Source organism: Microtus ochrogaster, unplaced genomic scaffold (assembly GCF_000317375.1).
Source record: "Microtus ochrogaster isolate Prairie Vole_2 unplaced genomic scaffold, MicOch1.0 UNK43, whole genome shotgun sequence".
Lineage (NCBI taxonomy): Eukaryota > Metazoa > Chordata > Mammalia > Rodentia > Cricetidae > Microtus > Microtus ochrogaster.
The window spans coordinates 1,441,713-1,442,584 of NW_004949141.1; the positions used below are offsets into that span (position 1 = coordinate 1,441,713).

The 872-nt window shown below is 50.7% G+C and overlaps 1 protein-coding gene across 1 annotated transcript in view; it reads right to left on the bottom strand.

The window, feature by feature from the left end:
• Positions 1-863, bottom strand: part of LOC101984533 (zinc finger protein 431-like) — an 11,880-nt gene extending 11,017 nt beyond the window's left edge. Inside the window, exon 1 of the mRNA XM_013354395.2 lies at positions 744-863. Coding sequence (XP_013209849.1) covers positions 744-746 — 3 coding nt within the window. The 5' untranslated portion in view covers positions 747-863. The remainder of the gene's footprint in view (positions 1-743) is intronic.
• Positions 864-872: the final 9 nt, after the last annotated feature.

An 872-nucleotide genomic window follows, 5' to 3' on the forward strand; every position in this document is an offset into this window, starting at 1 on the left:
TGTCTTTTAGCTTTCAGGCTCCAGGTTACACTTTGAACAATTTCAATAGAGACAGGCAACTGGCCGGTCTTCACACTTAGGGAGATGGGAGAGTTACACAGCAAAGATGGTCCCAGGGTAATATCTAAAATATGCCAGTGACCTGAAACAAGAGGTCATTCTTCAGTGAGGGGGTCCTCAGGTGACGGTCACAAGGGGTGAGAAAGAATATGCCAGTGACCTGAAACAAGAGGTCATTCTTCAGTGAGGGGGTCCTCAGGTGACGGTCACAAGGGGTGAGAAAGACAGAACCAGGAGAAAGTAGAAAAGATAAAGCTGGGATGGCGAGGTCGTGCATAACATTTGTCTGTTCTGGGCAGAGTTAGCCTTTTACAACCTGCACAAATTTTAACATAAATGGATCTTATACTGAAAGGTTAAATGCAAAGGGCTGAACCTCTAGAAGGTACTGGAGAAAGTAGGTAACCATGGAGACACCAAAAGCATGTTGAAGTTGATTACAAAGAAGTTTCTACACACAGCTCCCAGATCACCACGCTCTGAGAAGATTCAGCTCAAAGAGCAAAGTTATTCAGAGGCCTGGTCCTGGCTGGGTCCAGGAAGCTGTAAGGACCACACGGGGCTTCACAGGACAGGGAATTTGGCTGCAGGTTCCCACCCAGATCCGGGGAGGACCCACCAAACTGGCTCCCGAACCTCCGCATCTGCTCCACCCCATCTGGGTATTGCGGGCCCTCACTCACCATGTTGCGGTTTCCCAGCTCGGGAATGCTCTCCGCTCAGCTCCCTGCAGCAGCAATGGCAGCACAGCACCAAAACCGCTGTCGCCGGCTCCTCTTCAAGTCAACCCGGAAGCCTGAGACCAGGAAGGG